A 16,894-nucleotide genomic window follows, 5' to 3' on the forward strand; every position below is an offset into this window, starting at 1 on the left:
TGTTTGGAGATGGTGGAATCTGGAGTATCTTAGAAGATGTACAGCATTTTTAAGGCTACCTGCGAAAGGTTGGAGCTGCCACAGGCACAAGGGGCACTGTGTCGCTGTGTTGTAGGGCCACCTCTGCCACAGGGTAATTTACTGCACTGCTCTTCTTCCCAAAGCTGAAGGAGAAGGAAAGAATTTGCCCTTTGCAGACTGGGGATGATGTTTCCTGACATTTATTAGATAGCTGGAGAGAAAGGTTTTGGCGCTTGGCTAAGCCTGAAATTAGCAGCATCTTCGATACCCTAGGGAGTCTTCTATTTCTTGAGAAAGCACAGCGATGCCCAGAAACATCACCCATGGCTGGCAACATTCCCATCACCAGTGCACAAGGCTGGCTGGCAAAGCCACTCCACATCCAAGCTCTAGTCCCTCTCCTCAAGTCTACCATGCAGATGGAAACAGTATCTTTCTTTTCAAGGTATTTTCAGGTCACACTATATACAACAATTGCTCAAATACAGTCTAATGTTATGTCAGTTTGAACTAGCCCATACAAATTCATGTGGACAAACCTAAATCTACATATATTTCTTATAATGAGTCTGGGCTTGTCTCCCAGAGACAGTGTCATCCCCCCCAACCTGATTAAAGGCAAGTCTCCTACTTTGACTCAAAGAGAAGCCTTTCAGGCCAGAGCACTTGAACCTTTTCCCCATTTTTACAGTAGTGCACAGAACAGGGCAGAAAGGCTCATGTCAGGGTGACAGGCTCCATCAGAGCTCTCAGGTAACTCAAGAGCCATCACTATGGCTGAATTCACTCATTCAGTTCAACACTCAAGGTCGAGCACCTCCACCACCTTAGCATGGGGATGTGATCAGATGTGACTGCTCGCAGACTGCACTTGCTGCTCCTAGTCCTGAAGGCTTTGGGGGCACATCCCAGGACCTTGGGTAAGCTAGGCTTTCCCAGTGAGTGGTAGAAGAAATTGTCTCTAGGCAAACAGGGGGAATTGTGAGAAGACCTTGGAGGACCCTGGCAACAAGGAAGAGTTACCCGCTTGAGTAAAGCAGCCACCAGGCTGCAGCCTCAGTTGATCCAGTTAGTTCAAGCTGAAAACCCAAAAGAGCACAATCAAGCAGTTTGGTCTGTATGGAGAGGAGCCAGCTTGGGGACAGCATCCAAATTAAAAGGCAATGTTAATGGCAGCGAAGACTACTGACTGCTAGCGATAAACTGCGGCCTCTGATCTTGCAGAAAACTGGACAAACAGCAAGAAGGACGCCAGCTTAGCTGCAGTTTGCCTGCAGCTGCCAGACTGCACCAAGGTTCCTGCCTCCCTGCCCATGGCAGTGTCGCAGTGTTTAAAAGAAACTTCCACTTACTTAAGTACCCAAACTTAGACTGAATCAAGAGGGGATACTGTAGCTGAGCTTCAACAAAGCTTTCCATTCCTGGAAAACACAATTGCTCTCCTCTCCAGCCTTCCAGGATATGGGGTGGTCTTTGGAAGCCACATCAAAGAAGGTGCTTATTGCTGCTGTAATTTTTCTGCCAGACACCCTCAGCCAAACACAGGACCAAATAACCAGAAATGGTTGCATTTGTCTCTACTTCAGAGTGGGGATAACAGCAACCCCAGCGTGGACATCACCAGCACATTTCTGTGATGCAGTCTTTCTGCTAACAGAAATTCAGGCCCAGACCTAACCCACTGTCAAGCAATTGAGTGCAAATCAGCTGGAGAAATTACTCACGGTTTTGCTGCAAAGCTGCACTGCTTCCCATTTTCCTTGAAAGTACGAAAACAAATTAAGCTATAAACCCAAAGATGCAGTTTCCAACTAAAATGAGAGAGTGCCAGAAAGGTTTTACTGGGGGAGAAAGGACGGCAAGAACCAAATATATACACTGCAAAAGGAGCTGCTGGAGTCTCAAACCGCAAGGCCTAAGTCCTGAGAGCTAGGCAGCCGCAATCTGATCTGATGGCACTGGGAATATTGGGACAAAACCAAACTGAGGGAACTAACCGAAAATCTGAGCACTTCCTGTTATGGAAATATTTTTGAAAGTGGAATTTTCCTAAGGGAAGTGGTGGAAGCCCAACTGCTTCCATTATCTAAACCCAGATAAAGCCCTAGAGCATAAACAAAAGGGAACGTTCAGCACTGGGTGCCAGTTTACTTTGGAGGGGGAGCTTTGATATCTTAAAGCAATTATTTTTTCCATGTCTAGTTTTCACGAGACTGGTATTTTTTTTTAACTCATTTATTTTTAAAATAGAAGTCCTGGCAACTGTTACCAATTCAACATACCCCATTATGGGTATCCTTTAGCAATCCTCCCCCCAAAAATATTTTTTATCCATACAGTAAAACTTACACAGCCTAATACACAGGATGGGTAGAACCGGCAGAAATAATCTACCCATGACTTCCTCAACTGCTGATTTGTATTCAGCAGGCAGAAAGCTCAGAAGATGCAGGCTGACACTGCTGCATGTATGTAAAATCCATCCATAACATTGGCACAGTTATCTTCAACACTTGAAATCTCAGTGCTACAGATACTATTATTCCACTGGACCTGTCATCCTCATTCATTGGGGTGGATCAACCTGCTCCAGGTAGCTCAAGGTGATGTGGCAAAGAGGGGTCCTGTATAACGCCCCACCTCATTTACTGTTTTCACCGTCAGAGTTTCCATGTGTTTCACAAAACATGGCTTATCCAACAGGAATAGGATATGGCACTGTTCCCAGGGCACAGAGGGGATCTAAGGCACACAGCCGTCACCGTCCAAAGAATCCATTATCTTTGTTGTCCACTGGTAGTTTGTAGGGCTTCGTTTATGGACTTTTAATGAGGAATGGAGGGATCAAAGCCCCCATCTGTAGCGCTACCCCATGCAGGATGCATACTGGATCAGGGTATGGCATACAACCAGGCATCCCCACCTCGCTCCCCACCAACGTCTCAGCCAACGCAGCCCTGACAAGCACTGGATGGTGAGCAAGAAATTACGGACACCTAAAGGATAGTCTCAAATGTGCTGCCCTGGAGAAGTGTGAATTTCCCCCTTGCCTGTGCCTAGCATTCCAGTGTGTGCTAGGCAGGTCCCATAAAGCATACTGTGCACACGCAGTCACTAACCTTGCATTTCTTTTTGCCTAGGGTCTAACTTGATTTGGACAGATTTGGAGGAGTGTTGAGCATCCAGGACTGGCCTAAACATCTACGTATTGTAATAACATTGAATCCTCTCACAAACCAAGCATTACCAATGAGACAACAAAGGTAATGGATGTGTGGCCATGTGCCTTAGATCCCATCTGCGAAATGAGGACAACGCCATATCCTATTCCTGTTGGATAAGCCATGTTTTGCAAAACATGCCGACAGGGAAAACCCTGGGATAAGCATTCATAACAAATTAAGAAGTAAAGTAGTGGGCTCAAAGAAAACATGGAGATTCTCCACAGAGTGCACAGTTAAGCTGTGGAATGCCTTGCCAAAGGACACAGTGATTACTAAAAGTCTGCATTCAAACAAACAACTGGACAAAATCACAGAAGAAATGCCACAAAGAACTTTTAGATACAGAGACGGTAGGATATTTCTTGGCCTTAAATCATTGAAAGCTGGAAGCTGAGAAACTCTATTTGCACTGTTGTTTATACTCATCCCCATGTGTCTGCTATTGGCCACTGTGGCAGAGAGGAGATTAAACTAACACTTTTCTGGACAGTACTGCTCACTTGACATGGCGAAGGAGGCACAGTCCTCCCCATCACATTCCCATACTATTTAAGAGCATTGCGATGAACCAGGTGAGCAAAGTCAGCGAGCAAGAGAAACGCATGCAGTGAATCCAAGTGTGAAACAACCATTGCTTGCAGTGCGTGCAAAAAATCGCAGACACAGTTTGGAAAGAAAGCTTGCTCAGGCTGGGAAGGGGAAATGGCCTTATCTGCAGAGGGCTCAACTCCACTTCCAAGTTCTCTTCAGTTTTGCTGAAGAGCTTGTGCTTTTTGAGAAGTGCAGTCTGCTGGGCCAGGCGCCTAGCTCACCAGCAGCCAAGCAGCCAGCAGACAGGGGAACGCGCCTCAACGCACAGACTAGGAACAACAAAAGGTCTACACTTACAATCAGGGCTTTGTGATTGTGCTTTTTTTTTTTTTTTGTCCTAAATGCAAATCATCCTCTACCCTGCCTCGAGCCCCTCACATTCTCTTGGAAAGGCCCAGCCTCCTGCTTGCTCACTTCTGGGAGCAGCAGCAGCAGCTGGCGGAGTGGGGAGTGGAGTGGAGGTTATTCAGCAGGTACAAAGTGCTTTTTGTTCCCTAGACAGGGCCGAGCTGCTGCTCCTCCTGCTTCTAACCCTCCTGGGGTCCCTTGGAGAAGGGGCAGGGGCAGTTCAGGAACGTGACTGTGTTCAGTTTGTGGTATCTTAGCAGGGCCGCAGCTTGCCTCTTTGATCCCTGCTCATGAAAAGAGCATAAAAAGATTGAATTCAAGAGTGAAGACCTATACAAACTGGCCCAGGGGGACTCTGTCTGCCCCAGGACCTCCTCCCACAGTAGCGGTGCCCTGTATAATCACCACCCCCTGTGCTGGTCACTGGCTGGCGGTCCCTTTATTTTAGATGCTAACATCTCCCTTCCCCCAAAGCATCACACTCAAAAAAGCACCCTGCAAGCGCTGTTTTGTGACCCCAAATACTGAACGTGCTGCAGACTTGCTGCTGCCTGGATACATGCAGTTGGTAGCTAACACAAAACACCTGATTCCTGTGAGTGCAGCCAGAGCACACGATCACATGGAGGTGAAATCTCCCCAGATGGGTGCAAAACGGAGCTACTTTTAACTCTTTTCTGGTAAACAACCTTAAAGAGGAGAGTATGAAGTAGCACATCAGTCACAAGGCCGTGGCTGAGAGCACTACCCCTCTGCTAGATGGGTCAGGGCCCACCAGGCCACCTTGCTTACACTGAGCACTCTCAGAGCAAGGATACTCAGATCTCTCGGCCTTCCGTTTTTGGAAAATCCCAGAACACCAAACCTTTCAAAAAAATCCCAGAATCACTTATGAAAGAGTTTCATAATGGTTTACTCTTACAACCAAACACAGATTTGCCTCAACTATAACACTTATTACTTTTACTTTTCCTCTTCTGTTTCTCTGCAGGCATGAATATGTGGATTAATACCTCTCTGCAGTTGTTTCTAGGCCTACCTCCCTGCATCTTACGAACTACCAAGGTCCACAAAGATGCCCAAGGACATCAGCATCATGCTCTGAGATTCTTCCCTCCCTGACCTCCTTTCTCCATTCCTGCTGGAGTCCTTTAATGTTACCATCCCTGGCTGGTGAGCTTTTTGGGGGCAACTAAACAAGGCTAGTTAGATGTTAGAAAAGGTTCCTCAACTGCCTTATTCACCACTCCCAAGAAGACAGAGCACAATCACAAAAAAGCACTGTGGATCAGTAAAATCGTTCAAAGCATACGTGCTCCATCTGAATTTGGACAGCAGACAATCAGATGCCAATTCAGTACTGCGTGCTGCAGTGCACTGTGTTTATCATCATGCTTTGTGTAGTAACATGAGAGCAAATGCAAGCTGATTTACCTCATGGTTGTTGGGCAAGGCTTCCCAGGCTCAGCGCAAGCTGCCAATATAACCCTTCAACGGGCAAAGTTCAGACATCTCAGTTTCAACGCAAATGACCTTGCAGCATCCAATATGAAAACATTAGAGGGACCTTTACTCCTAGCTAAGTAAATATTATGTCCAGCATTATGAAATGATCCAATTTAGGAGGAGAGAGGGGGCAGATAACTGCATCAGAGTTATATTAAAGAAAACAAACACAATCCTTCAACGATCTTCTCAAGACAGTTGGTTTCAGAAATTGTTGATCTTGGTTCTAGTTCAAGAGCTAAAACACAGACCATCTCTGATGGGAAGAGGCAAGAAAACAGATTTAAAACTGATAAAAGAAATCCTTTGAAAAACTATAAGCCTTGGACTGTGGCTCTGGGCTTCAGCATGCTTGTTGATACAAACTGCTTAATACATTTCAAAACAGGATTATATATTTATATGAAAAATAGCATCCAGAGCTGTTAGTGAGACTAGAAATGAGGCTCTCGGTCTCCTGCCAGAGGACATGAGCCAATGCCCAGCTAGTGAAGATAAAAATTTCACACCCATCCTAGGATATATACCTTCCTTACTGTGAAGCAGGGCCACAAAGGGCACTTGCAGGCAAAGATATGAGCGTGGTAATTGGTTCTTGCCTTGTTCCAGTACTGAGGACCTGCGCAAGCCATAGACAGCTGCAAGGTATTCCACACACATGGGGGATGCACCACAGCCCCAAATCTCACCTTCAGCTGCAAACCAGTACCAGCTCCCAGGAGGCTCGGTGGTGGATAACAGTGGAACATACTCATCCACAAGGAACACTCTTCCCAGTGCCTTTTAATTAGCAACTCATCAATGCCTCAAAGCCAGGGAGAGTATATCCATTTGTTCTACTACATAAGGAGCAGAGGCAGAGCTGTAACAAAAGGTTCATTACTGTGACTGCCTAAGAGCAATAAATGCGCTACACTCTGAGACATTTCTCATCACATGCCTCTGTCTTCACCCCATTTTTTCTCCCCCTTTACGTGAAAGGTTACCCAAAGCCTGCAGCTGTATCTTCCTGGGATGGAAGAGTCTAAGACTAAACCTGTGCTCCCAAGTTAGAGCAGAGCACAGGTTTCCACAGTGGCCTTTCGGAGTGCTGTTCACATGGCCATTGCCACAGAACTGGTCAGAGGTGTATGCTTGTGCACCCCAAAGGTCGACAACCCCTGCAACACCTAAGGTGTTTTGGCATACTTTACCTTGTACTGCTCAAAAAGAACTTCACTGCTCCCGTTTGGTAAAGGAGGGGCCTTGTCTTTGAGGATCTGAACCCCACTGCAGTTTGCTTACCCACTTTTTTCAAGTCACGAGAGATGTGGAGATTCCCTGCTACAGGGCCTCACGGCAAGCTGCTGCTCCTTACTGACATGAATATCACCATCTTTTAGCTGATATCTGATTCAGAACAGCTTAAATCTCGTACCAAGGCTATTTCTTTATTAACAAGGTTACTTTATCACCAAGGTTACATTCTTTAGCACCTTTGGTGAAGGACAAAGCCACAGGCTTTAAAATAATCAAACTACTTAATCATGTGCCAATGTCTCCATGCACTCTTTGAGGACCCAAAGTATATTCTAGCAGAGCAGGGAAGAATTATCTTTTCTGGTTCAGCTCCAGCAAACTCCATTCACCCAGGACCTTTCTGGCTGTGCTGAACAGCCACTCCAGCCACTTAATCTGGCATTCAGTAAGTGCTGCAGTCATGTTCTAGAACAGCTCACAATCTGAGGAGCAGATGGGAAGAATGGGCTAGTGAAATAACAGTTGGCTAAAAGTTCGCTTGCAGCAAGGTGCCAAGAACACGTATTCAGACAGAGGATAGCACAACAAGAAATACAGACAGAAAGTGAGAGATGGGGCAGACTAAGGCTCTAGACAGAGGAAGATGCTTCTAATATATTATCAAGGCAATCATCCCAGCAGGCTTAGTGTGTTTTGATCATATGTATATCTCTAAATAGGTCTCTCCATGCTGTCTCTCCTCTGATCTTCACCAGCTGGTTTGCTGGCTAATGTCACCACCCTAGAGACGATTCATACTAAATCCTTTCTGTGGTGCTGGAGTCAAGATGCACTTGCTGCTGGAAGGCACTGGGTTTTCTGAGCTTGCCACAAAAATTCTCCTACAGATGCTCAAGTGGGAACAACAGCACTTGGAGACAGCTTCATGCAGTGCAGCCCATAGTTCCCCTCCCTCCATCTCATGCCTCTCCAAGTGCTGCACCACAGAGCCAATAGACAGTCTGAGTTCATCTCTGGAAACATGCTCCTACAGAAGGGTGAAACCAGGACAGCTCATCTCAACTCCTAAAACTAAATCACAAGCACTGCTCTGCTGCAAGGGGAACCTGGCCAGGGTGGCCACCATCAGCATCAGAACTCGCAGCCAGTTCAGCTCTGCAGGCTAACCGCTGGCCTTCCCAGAAGGGGCTACAGCAGGCAGAGCACACAGAACCCCATTGTGCACCTTGTGACATCCTGCAACCAATTCATTTCCACACTGCTCTTATCCTTCAGGGCACTCTGTGCAGGGATCATTAATATGACAAATACACTGCTAAATCAACAACAAAAAGGCCAAGTCTAAACATCTCCGGCAGTTAATTCCTACAGAGGTACCCACCCTTTGGACTTCCCACATATACAAAAGATTCTCTTATTCCAGTTTGGATCCTGTTTCTGTTGGTATCTGGTTAAAGGATCATATTTAAGCAGGACACCTCTCAAAAAGTGCCTTGTATCTGTAATCGCTAATTTTTATAATGATGCATTTCCAATTTTAATCCACATATACACTTTAATTCCTCATGCATACTGGTCTATGAGATCCTCAGACAAAGACAAAATATTATTCTCCTCTGTAATCACTATAGGTTTGAACTGCTTTGCATGTACAGGTTTGTTTTTGTAGGGTCAATAACACGGACCTGTAATTTGGGAAGCAAAGAGCACTAACAAGCCCTTGGGGAGAAACAGTTATGAAACTATAGTTATCCCAACCAAATTCAGCCTAGATTGTGTCCTTCGAATTGGTCATCCAGCCCTGCTCAAAACTGTAAGAACATCAATACTGGAACTGAGCCTTCTGAGATAGCTCATATGTGAATGTAAATAACGCTTTGCCTCATGGCCCTTTGGAAGACTACTGGTCAGTAAAGTTTGGAAGTTGCACCTGGTACTTTCTGTAAGTTGATGAAAGCAGGGCTAAAAATTAAGCTTTGAGAAAGGTCTGGCTCTTTCCTTGCAAAAGTATGTGCACATCCTAAAGAGCTCTTTGAGCAAACAGGTAACCCCCCCCCCCCCATCCGCTCTGTAATTATCTGAGACTCTGAAGTTGATTGGCTTCTGAGATGCCTTGCAAAAAGATGCAGACAGTCTCGGGTTTTGGAAACAAGCACCCACTATGCTGCTGGGACAGTGTGTTATTGTTACAGGAGTGTCTCTCAACAAAACAGCATTGAGCGGCAAGGATGCAGTTCAGATTAGGTGGAATGACTCAGCTCTCTCACAAGGAGAAGGGAGGGTTTGTCAAAGCCTTACCTCATGATCGGGGATCTCAGAGGACAGCGTTCTCCCAAGGATGACCCCAGTCAAGTATGTCCAGCAACGAGCTGTGTTGGCAAGGTTGTAGCCTCCTGTCTCCAGCAAGAATTGAGATTTTGGAAGGGGAAAGATGGGGGAAAGGGAAGAGAGGAATGAGAGAGGGAGAGATTTTACTAGAAGGAACAAACTGTGGGGGTAAAGCTAGCAGTTTGCATGAATAAAGCTTATTTCAGGCACTCAAGCCATGCACAATCACTGTATTTTGCTCTTGCTGGCTACACAAGGTCAAATCCAAATGGTCCTGTACAAAAGGGGCACACCTCCAGAACTGAACCACAGGTCATTCCAGTTATGGCACAGGCCAGCAGACAGCCTCTTCCAGCCACCTCTTCAGACCTGGCTCGAGCACTCAGCTTTATGCACTGGGCTCTCTCCTGATGATGAGGAGTGTTCACATGCAGGAAAGGAGTGCAATGAGAGCAGTGGAGACTAGGGATTACTGTTTTAACGTCAGTTTTTGACCCATGAAGAATGATGCACAAGCTCAACCATTTGTTGGTGGGCTCTCCAGCACTACCATGTGTGAGAGGACAAATATGAAGCTAATTAGTTCAACTTGTGACTGCTTTACCAGTAAATGAGGTCTCACAGTCAGTATGGTAATGGTCAAAACCGGACGTGTCCTCACAAGGAGGAAACTTAGCTTAAAGCAATCTTGTGAGAGACTCTCAAGAGTTTTATCCAGCAGTGAAGACTGAAAGGAGAGGATGACCATATTTTTCAACTTTCCCCTCCCTTTGCTTTTCAGCAAGTATTGACTCCATCCCCCAGCTGCCACTTCAAACGCCTCTGCAAGCTGTGGTGGTGGGACATTCCTTTGATGTTTTCACCATGAGAAATAGTTTTCTCTCATTTCTTGGCAAAAGTTTTGGGGTTTCTTTCTGTTTGAAAGGTGTCTTCCCCAGCATACACAGATAGTCACAGCAGGACCGAACACTTGGAACCTTTCCAAAATAGCCTGCACCAGGCGCATTAAATTTTAGGCTTAACGTACTATATCTGATCTTCTCCCTTCCTGAAAAGGACAACAGCTAGAATTGATGAGGCTTCAAGCACAGAGCTGGGAGGCTCTCCCTGACACAGAGTGCTTTTGATTGTTCTGAAATGCTCTGTTGCAAGAGGCCTGTACTGTGCTCTCCCCACTGGACAAGCAGCTGGTAACCCAGCATGGCAGAGGCAAGTCAAACTTAGCTTTCACTGGGTATCAAGAGTCCTGCTATACCATGCAAGCAGCCAATCCTTTTCCCAAGCCCCTGCTTGAATCCAAAAGAGATCATTCATTGCCAGATGCCCAAAGTAGGTTTGGGAACACAGCGCTCACTTTTAAAGAGAAGTCCTGCAGGGCCGATCAGCAGAGCTAGGACTCAAAGATGGCATTGAGAAGCCAGAGTCAGAGTTCATTGGGGTTAAAGGACTCTGCTCCCCTCAAGAGGAGCCAACCTTTAACTCAGGATGTTGGGGTCAGGATTGAGACTTGGACCTGTTGATAGCAAGGATTTCATGTCTGTGTAAAAACAGCACTCTACCAGCTATACAGTGCCCTCCTCATGATAACCATACGAGCCACCCTTCTAAATTCAGGTGGGCTTTGAGCCCAAAGAGCATGCTCCTGAGGAATGGTCACAAGAGGACAAACCTGTTATTTTATGAACAGCACGACACATGTGCGTACTCACCTCCTCCCAGGATGAGAGTTGCCAGTTGCCACTGCAGAACGTATTTCAGGCACTTGCCCACTCCCTCAGGCGTCATGTTAAAAGAGCACATGGGATCTCCAGCTATTGTGTCTGCCCCCAGCTGCAGCACAACTGCATCTGGATTGAACGCAGCATACACCTCCTTCAGCACACTGCGGAAAGAAGTGGTGGGGTTTACCACAAGCACATGTTTCAAAAGGATGCTGTTGCAGACAGCAGCACTGCAGCATTCTGCCTTTCTGAATGCTGGCATGCTCAGTTCTGAGATGGACAGAATCTGCCCACCTCCCAAAATGCCAGGACAAAGGTTGTTCTGGGTGTCACATGGCTGATCATTTCACATGTACTGCACACTGGCAGCTTTAAAAGCCATACAGAGGCACTGAGTCCAAGCCAGGACCTTCCCACATATCCCCAGACCCTAATTGGCCCACAAAAAAAGACTTCTCTGCCTCCTTGCCAACACCCAAAAGTAAAGTGAAAATAATATTTTAAAAAAAGACCCTGTGGCTTCCTGAGAAAAGATCTCAAAGAGCTGGGTTTCTGTCACTACACAGAGCTAGGGACCAAGGCTTTAATCAGAGGCTGTGGGATCAGAGCTGGGCTAGGGAAGCCTGGTCCTTTCCCTCCAAAGTTCTGTTCCCTGAAAGTCATTTGATGCCTCTCAAGATTTCCTGAGCGTCAGCATTCTCTACTCCAGACTTGTCACGTCAAGTCAAATCACCCAGAGAGTTTGCCTTCACCTAAACTACCAAACCAAACCACCTTTTTCCAGATCCTGGCATAACTGCGTGTTTGACATTTTTCAGAGCTCCCAGTAGAAACTCACCTGAGGCTGCACAATGGTTTAAGCAAATCTAAGTTGCCCTGACAGAGTGCTGCCTTCGCTCCCCACCCTTGGCTATGTTTTCCCATGCCCTTCATACCAGTCATGCTCCCTCTGCTCCCAGTTAGCCTCCCCTTCCATCACTCTCTACCACTGAGTTTAGCCCTCTGAAAGAGCTCATCAGCTTAGCTGTAGCATCAAACGACATATTTTGCAACATCAGCCACTCTGAACAGAAGGGCTGGAACCCAGGGGCATTCCTCCCTGGCAAAGTCAGAATGAGGAGTGGTGTCTGGTGAAAAAACACTCCTAAACTGTCAAACACCTCTCACAAAGACAGGACAGGACAAACAGAGAACTCTGTCCCGGTTCTCACTCTACCCTCTCCCATATGGCTCTTAAGGCAGAAACACATTTCCCTGAGGATCTAGCAGATGCTGGAGTGCAGCAAGGATGGCATCCTGTTGATCATTTGTTATTAGAAACATTCTTTCTTGGAGAAGGCAGTTGGGCATGTCATGCATTTGGCTTTACTTCAGGAGATTTTTGGTATTAAGAGGAACACAAAGGGAATAATACTGTTCCCAATGCTGTGCTCCCTAGCACAAAACACAGGGCAAATAAAGGAGAAAAACATGTTCCTTTCTCAACAGTGTTTTTATTTTCCTAAAGTAGAAACAGATGTGATCCCTGGAATAAATGCTTCTGCCTTCGCTAAGAGAGGAAAACAGAGAATCTAAGTATCTCCAGATCTTATTTGATATGCAATTATAAACCAGTCTGGTGTCAAACTGGCGAGCTGCTTCCCCATGACAATGAGCTTACATTTACAGAGCATTCATGCCAGGCAACTTATCAAGTCACTTCACCCAGACAAGGAACCCCACTGAGCATAATGCAATCTGTGAAGGCAGATGACTGCAAGGTTAAGGCCACCAGCTCTACAAGCACCACAAATTAAAGGCTGCCCTAATCACTGACATACAGGCACCTCTGGGAAAAACTCAACCCGCACTTAAGAGCACAAGGCCATGCTACACTGTATAGGCTTCATTTATGGCAACTATAAGGAACCACAGGAATCATTAGCGGCTGGAGAAGAAAAAAACATATCCACATAATGAACTACCAACCAAAGATAGAGTAGGGTTATGAAAACRGGTAAATCCCCACTAGGAAGTTGATGTCAGCGTCTGCATACAAGCAAGGGGTGTGTGCTGCGTTTCCCCTCTGCTCACATAGCCCTCCCACTCCAAGGCACAGGTTGTACTACTCTTTCTTGGAGTAAGGAGGACTGAACTGGCTTCCTTCAAGGGCTTCTTGGCACTTCCTGCTGCTGCTGAGGGCTTTCATAGCCTGCAGTCAGACCTCTGCAAGCACAGCTAGTTCCCATGGGCTGTCTTTGGGACCCTCTTTCCCCATCTCTCTCTGACACAATTATCCACTTTTGCTAGACAGGCATCAGACAGTGGCCAACCCAAATAATTTGTTTTTTTCCTCAAGATGCTCTACATTTCTCAAAGATTGACCAGAAAAGGGCAGATGCACGTGAAACAACATGGACAGTGGAATGTTCACCTCTCAGCAGCAAAGCCTGGGGGGTCCCATGCTCGCACAGCCCCCTCATTGATGTGGCTGTTGTCTTATTGTGCAAGGACAGACACTTCCACCAAAATGTGATTGCTACCACATGAATCCTACAATTATTCCCCCAAAAAACCCACTTGGACATATACAAATTGTTTCCAGCCACTCTGAACCAAGCCTTGAGCCAAGACTTCCTACTATTTCTCAGCAAGATCTCCCAGCAAGGACAGAGAAGAGTCTTTTAGCACATCCCTGCAGGTTTTTGTTGGCTGCATGAGGAGTTTTAAACAAAGTTTGCTGCCTCCCAGGGCTTTTTATCTTCAAAGCACATTGCAGATATTACCTAAATGATAAAAATCTCCCTGACATGACAGCATTTGCCTGTAACTCCTGGGATCTACATTAATGCATGAAGATAGTTTAGCCCCCTTCTCACTCTGTGCTATGCTCAGGCAGAGAGTAACTCTTTCTGGTGTTTTGGGAAGTCAGCAGAAGGGCTCTTCTGCAGCCTCAGCTCCTTCCAAATTTTTACAGACACTCACATGCATGCAGCCTACAAGCTTGAGCTGACAATAAAGCTAAACTGATGGAGCACCAGCAGGGCAGTCCCTTCCACCCATGCTTCCCATCCCCTTCCTTCTGCTTATGCTTGAGCTGCTCTGATCCCACAGTGAGCAGTTTCAGAGAACTGCACTAGTAGAAAGTTGCTCACCAGGGTTAGTTTTCTGCTGGGTTGACTCCCTAAACCGGTTCATTGCAAGGTCACCCCAGGAGAAAGAGAAGAAAGGACTGGGCAGCCAAGTGCAAGGAGAAAGGAATGGGACTCTTCCCCCCTTCTGTCAGCATCCCTCAATAAGATCAAGTCATTCATGCTGTCAGAGCTCCATGCCTGTCTGGGAAAACATGTTCAACCATCTGAAAAAAGACATGTAGTCAGCCTCAGGGTGCAGTTAAACAAGCCCTCCTGGGTCTAGCTGTTGCTGGTTCAGCATGTGCAAGCTTAGCTGTGTGCCATTGTCCCTAAAAAACAAGACATCAGAAAGAACTGAACAGGAAACTCCTGATGTACATCCATGCAAAGGCAAGACTCTAAACCCAGCTAGAACAACTGACTTTGCATGAAAACGCATCAGGAGTGTGGGAGAGATCTCTCACAGTTTCTCAGCTGTGGGTGCTGTAACCTCTGACCTGTGACAGCTACCTCCAGTGGGATGGTATATCCCCTGCCCGCTCCCCTCCATCACTGCCACCAGGGAACTGCACAGCCAGAAAAGAACTGTGCAACCTGGACTCCTGCATACCCCAGGCCCATTACATACACATCTGCTCTTTTAGGAAGTCCAATGACTTCAGCTGCTCTACACACCAGAATGGGGTCTGTTCACAGCCATGCTTAAACCACCAAGTTAAGCAGTGTAACACTGACTGTACTGTAACCAGTTGGTTCAGATCATGACAAAGTGTATTCAGTTGACACACTTGCAAAGGGGATGTTCTGCCCCTGTTCTAACAGGAATTAATTCAGGGAAGTCACATGAGCAATGTAGGTGACCCCAGCAGTTCCTTTCTGGCCCAACCAGGGCAGTGTGCAAAGGCAGGGCTGCATTGCCTGTCCTTGTAGTGGAGATGAACAGATGCTGCAGGTTCCAGACCTCTCCAGGACTTGTCTTTCACCAGCATCCAATTCAATCCCCCTCCCCTTGAGCCCCCAAAGAAAACAGGAAGTGGCTGACAGAGAAGTAGCCTTTTGTTACCCACAGAGAGGTCAGAAGAACAGCTGAAAGACTCCACGGCTGATGGGGAGGATGGAAGAAAATAGGCTTCTGCAATTTCTCAAGCAAACCCAGAACGGCAGTCAAAATGTCACAGCATTAGTGGGATTGCCACTGGAAGAGGACCAGTGCTGCTCAACGTTTCTTCTGAGTGTCAAGAGATGGTTGTCAGCCTGGAAGAATGGGAAAGAGCTCCCCAAATCAGAGGTCTTTAATCTACTTGGATAGATAGGGTGACTGAGCACTGGCACAGGTTGTCCAGAGAGGTTGTGGGCTTTCCATCTTTGGAGATAGTCAAAAGCTGTCTGGACATGGTCCTGGGCAGCCTGCTCTAGGTGACCCTGCTTGAGCAGAGGGTTTGGACCAGGCGATCTCTAAAGGTCCCCTCCAACTTCAACCATTCTGTGATTCTGTGATTGTGACATACTCCTCTGACCTCCAGGATGCTGCATTCAATCCCCACCAAGCCATCAAGCTATACCCACTGTCCCCTTAACACTGACACATGGCCCCAGCTGCTCCTCTTTTCTCCCCCTCTGCAAGCAGACAAGAACCAGAGCTTCCCAACGGCCCAGAGCCCTGCTGCTCTCAAAGTGCCAGCGAGTTCTCTCCATGCTGGTTCACCTCCTGGTTCCCATGAGCCTGCCACCCTGCTGTAGACTGTCTGTGCTTCGTACATGTCCTAGTGAGATCCAGGACACACTAAAGCACATGTGACAGCTGCAATAAGGAACAATACCAGCCTTGTCTACAAGCTAAAGAAACCAGCCAGCCTCATTTCCACAACTGGAATGCAGATTTGAGCTGCTGGTTGTGCCTGAACCCACCATATGCATACAGCCTACCAGCACAGGCACACAGAAAAAAGCATGATCCAGTGGGTTAAACTGGACCTTTTCACAAGGTTTAGACTTGGGAGTTGTTCAAAAGAAAGCCTTGATCTGGATTCTCAGCCTAAGTTTCAAAATTTCATCCTAAACCTTGAAAAGCTCAGAATGTGAACTTTCTGCAACACTTATGTTTGTGGGACTATATATATTTTAAACTTTCAGAGTCTGGAAGTGTATTTAGGATCTAAGCTCTGCTCCATGATGAAAACTAGATCAAGCCAGTGAAGCCCAGATGGTGGGTTAGGTCTCTTGCATTCGCTGCTTGTCCCTTGCTGCATTCAACCTTTACAGGATAGGAAGTTGAAGACCCTAAAATGTCCAAGCAGACCCTAAACCCAGCTGTCAAGCCATGTTCCTAATCCCACAGCCTCCAAATAACATAGTCATTCTGGAATCTGTAGTGCTCAGTTCCTAAACCCAATGGCCAGATCCAGAACTGATCCCATATAATTACAGCATTTCCATTCCCATCCCATATCTAGAGTTATTGCTGGTCATGGTCTAAGGTCAATGATTGGAAAAATTAGCATGCTCAGCATTTAAAACAGGCCAAGCATTCATCTGGATGCCACGATAGGAGTGAAGCAGCCGTGCTTAATCTTTCTCTGAATACTCTTCTCCATAGAAGCAGCAGGGACAGCTCTGGCCTGTTCCCAACATTACTCCCTCAAAAACTGATCTACAGTTTGGTTTTAGTTTCTGAATGACCTCCAGCTTCCCCTTTTTGCTATTTTATGCACATTCCAGGGAACACACCCAGCACATTGCTGCTGGCTGCCTACCAACCCACAGGGCCCAAGTTTTGCTCTTGCCACCTGCACTCAGGTTTCCA

The 16,894-nt window shown here is 46.6% G+C and overlaps 1 protein-coding gene across 12 annotated transcripts in view; it reads right to left on the reverse strand.

The window, feature by feature from the left end:
- Positions 1-16,894, reverse strand: part of HDAC8 (histone deacetylase 8) — a 57,923-nt gene that overhangs the window by 21,496 nt on the left and 19,533 nt on the right. For 6 of the 12 annotated variants that reach the window (XM_026091436.1, XM_026091435.1, XM_026091440.1 and 3 more), the window contains exons 8-9: positions 10,967-11,139; positions 9,228-9,322 (exon numbers count right to left, since the gene is read on the reverse strand). In XM_026091436.1, coding sequence (XP_025947221.1) covers positions 9,228-9,322; positions 10,967-11,139 — 268 coding nt within the window. Of the gene's footprint in view, positions 1-6,395; positions 6,553-6,889; positions 7,412-9,227; positions 9,327-10,966; positions 11,140-16,894 lie in introns of those variants that run through there. The other 6 variants (XM_026091443.1, XM_026091446.1, XM_026091441.1 and 3 more) reach the window with 5 other exon arrangements.

This window comes from Apteryx rowi, unplaced genomic scaffold, assembly GCF_003343035.1.
Source record: "Apteryx rowi isolate R43461 unplaced genomic scaffold, aptRow1 scaffold_901, whole genome shotgun sequence".
In the NCBI taxonomy this organism is placed as follows: Eukaryota; Metazoa; Chordata; class Aves; order Apterygiformes; family Apterygidae; genus Apteryx; species Apteryx rowi.